The sequence below is a fragment of the Phaethon lepturus genome, unplaced genomic scaffold (assembly GCF_000687285.1).
Source record: "Phaethon lepturus isolate BGI_N335 unplaced genomic scaffold, ASM68728v1 scaffold32137, whole genome shotgun sequence".
NCBI lineage: Eukaryota > Metazoa > Chordata > Aves > Phaethontiformes > Phaethontidae > Phaethon > Phaethon lepturus.
Genome location: NW_010550319.1, coordinates 12,293 through 12,673, shown reverse-complemented (window position 1 = coordinate 12,673; position 381 = coordinate 12,293). Strand labels below are relative to the sequence as shown.

Genomic DNA, 381 nt, shown 5'->3' with positions numbered 1-381 from the left:
GGGCTGGTAAGAAGGGGGGGGGTGAGCATGCACGGGCTTTCTTTCCCTCTAGCATCTGCCTCTACCAAACACAGGGAGCAGAGACTGCCCACGCTGAGGAGCTCCTCCCCGAGCTGTCCATAGCGCTGGGCAGCCCGCTCGTCCGACTGCAGCAGCTCGGCCTCGTGCAGCATCTTCAGCTTCCTGATGTCCTGCCTGTGCTTGGAGATGAGCTTCTGGATCTCCGGCTCCAGCCCTGGGGCAGCGGGAAGGACAGTTACCGCTCAGCCTCGGGCTGTCCGGACCCCAACACCGCCGCCCTCAGCCCTGGCCAGCTGGCGAGGAGGCTGCAAACACATCAACTCAGCAAAGAGGGGCTGGGAAGAAGGGGGCGGGGGAGGC

At 64.8% G+C, this 381-nt stretch overlaps 1 protein-coding gene across 1 annotated transcript in view; it reads right to left on the bottom strand.

Annotated features, from left to right (window-relative positions):
* CEP131 (centrosomal protein 131kDa) overlaps window positions 1-381 on the bottom strand; it is a gene marked incomplete at its 3' end in the record, with an annotated part of 14,165 nt that overhangs the window by 2,423 nt on the left and 11,361 nt on the right. Inside the window, 1 exon segment of the mRNA XM_010290529.1 lies at window positions 93-235. Coding sequence (XP_010288831.1) covers window positions 93-235 — 143 coding nt within the window.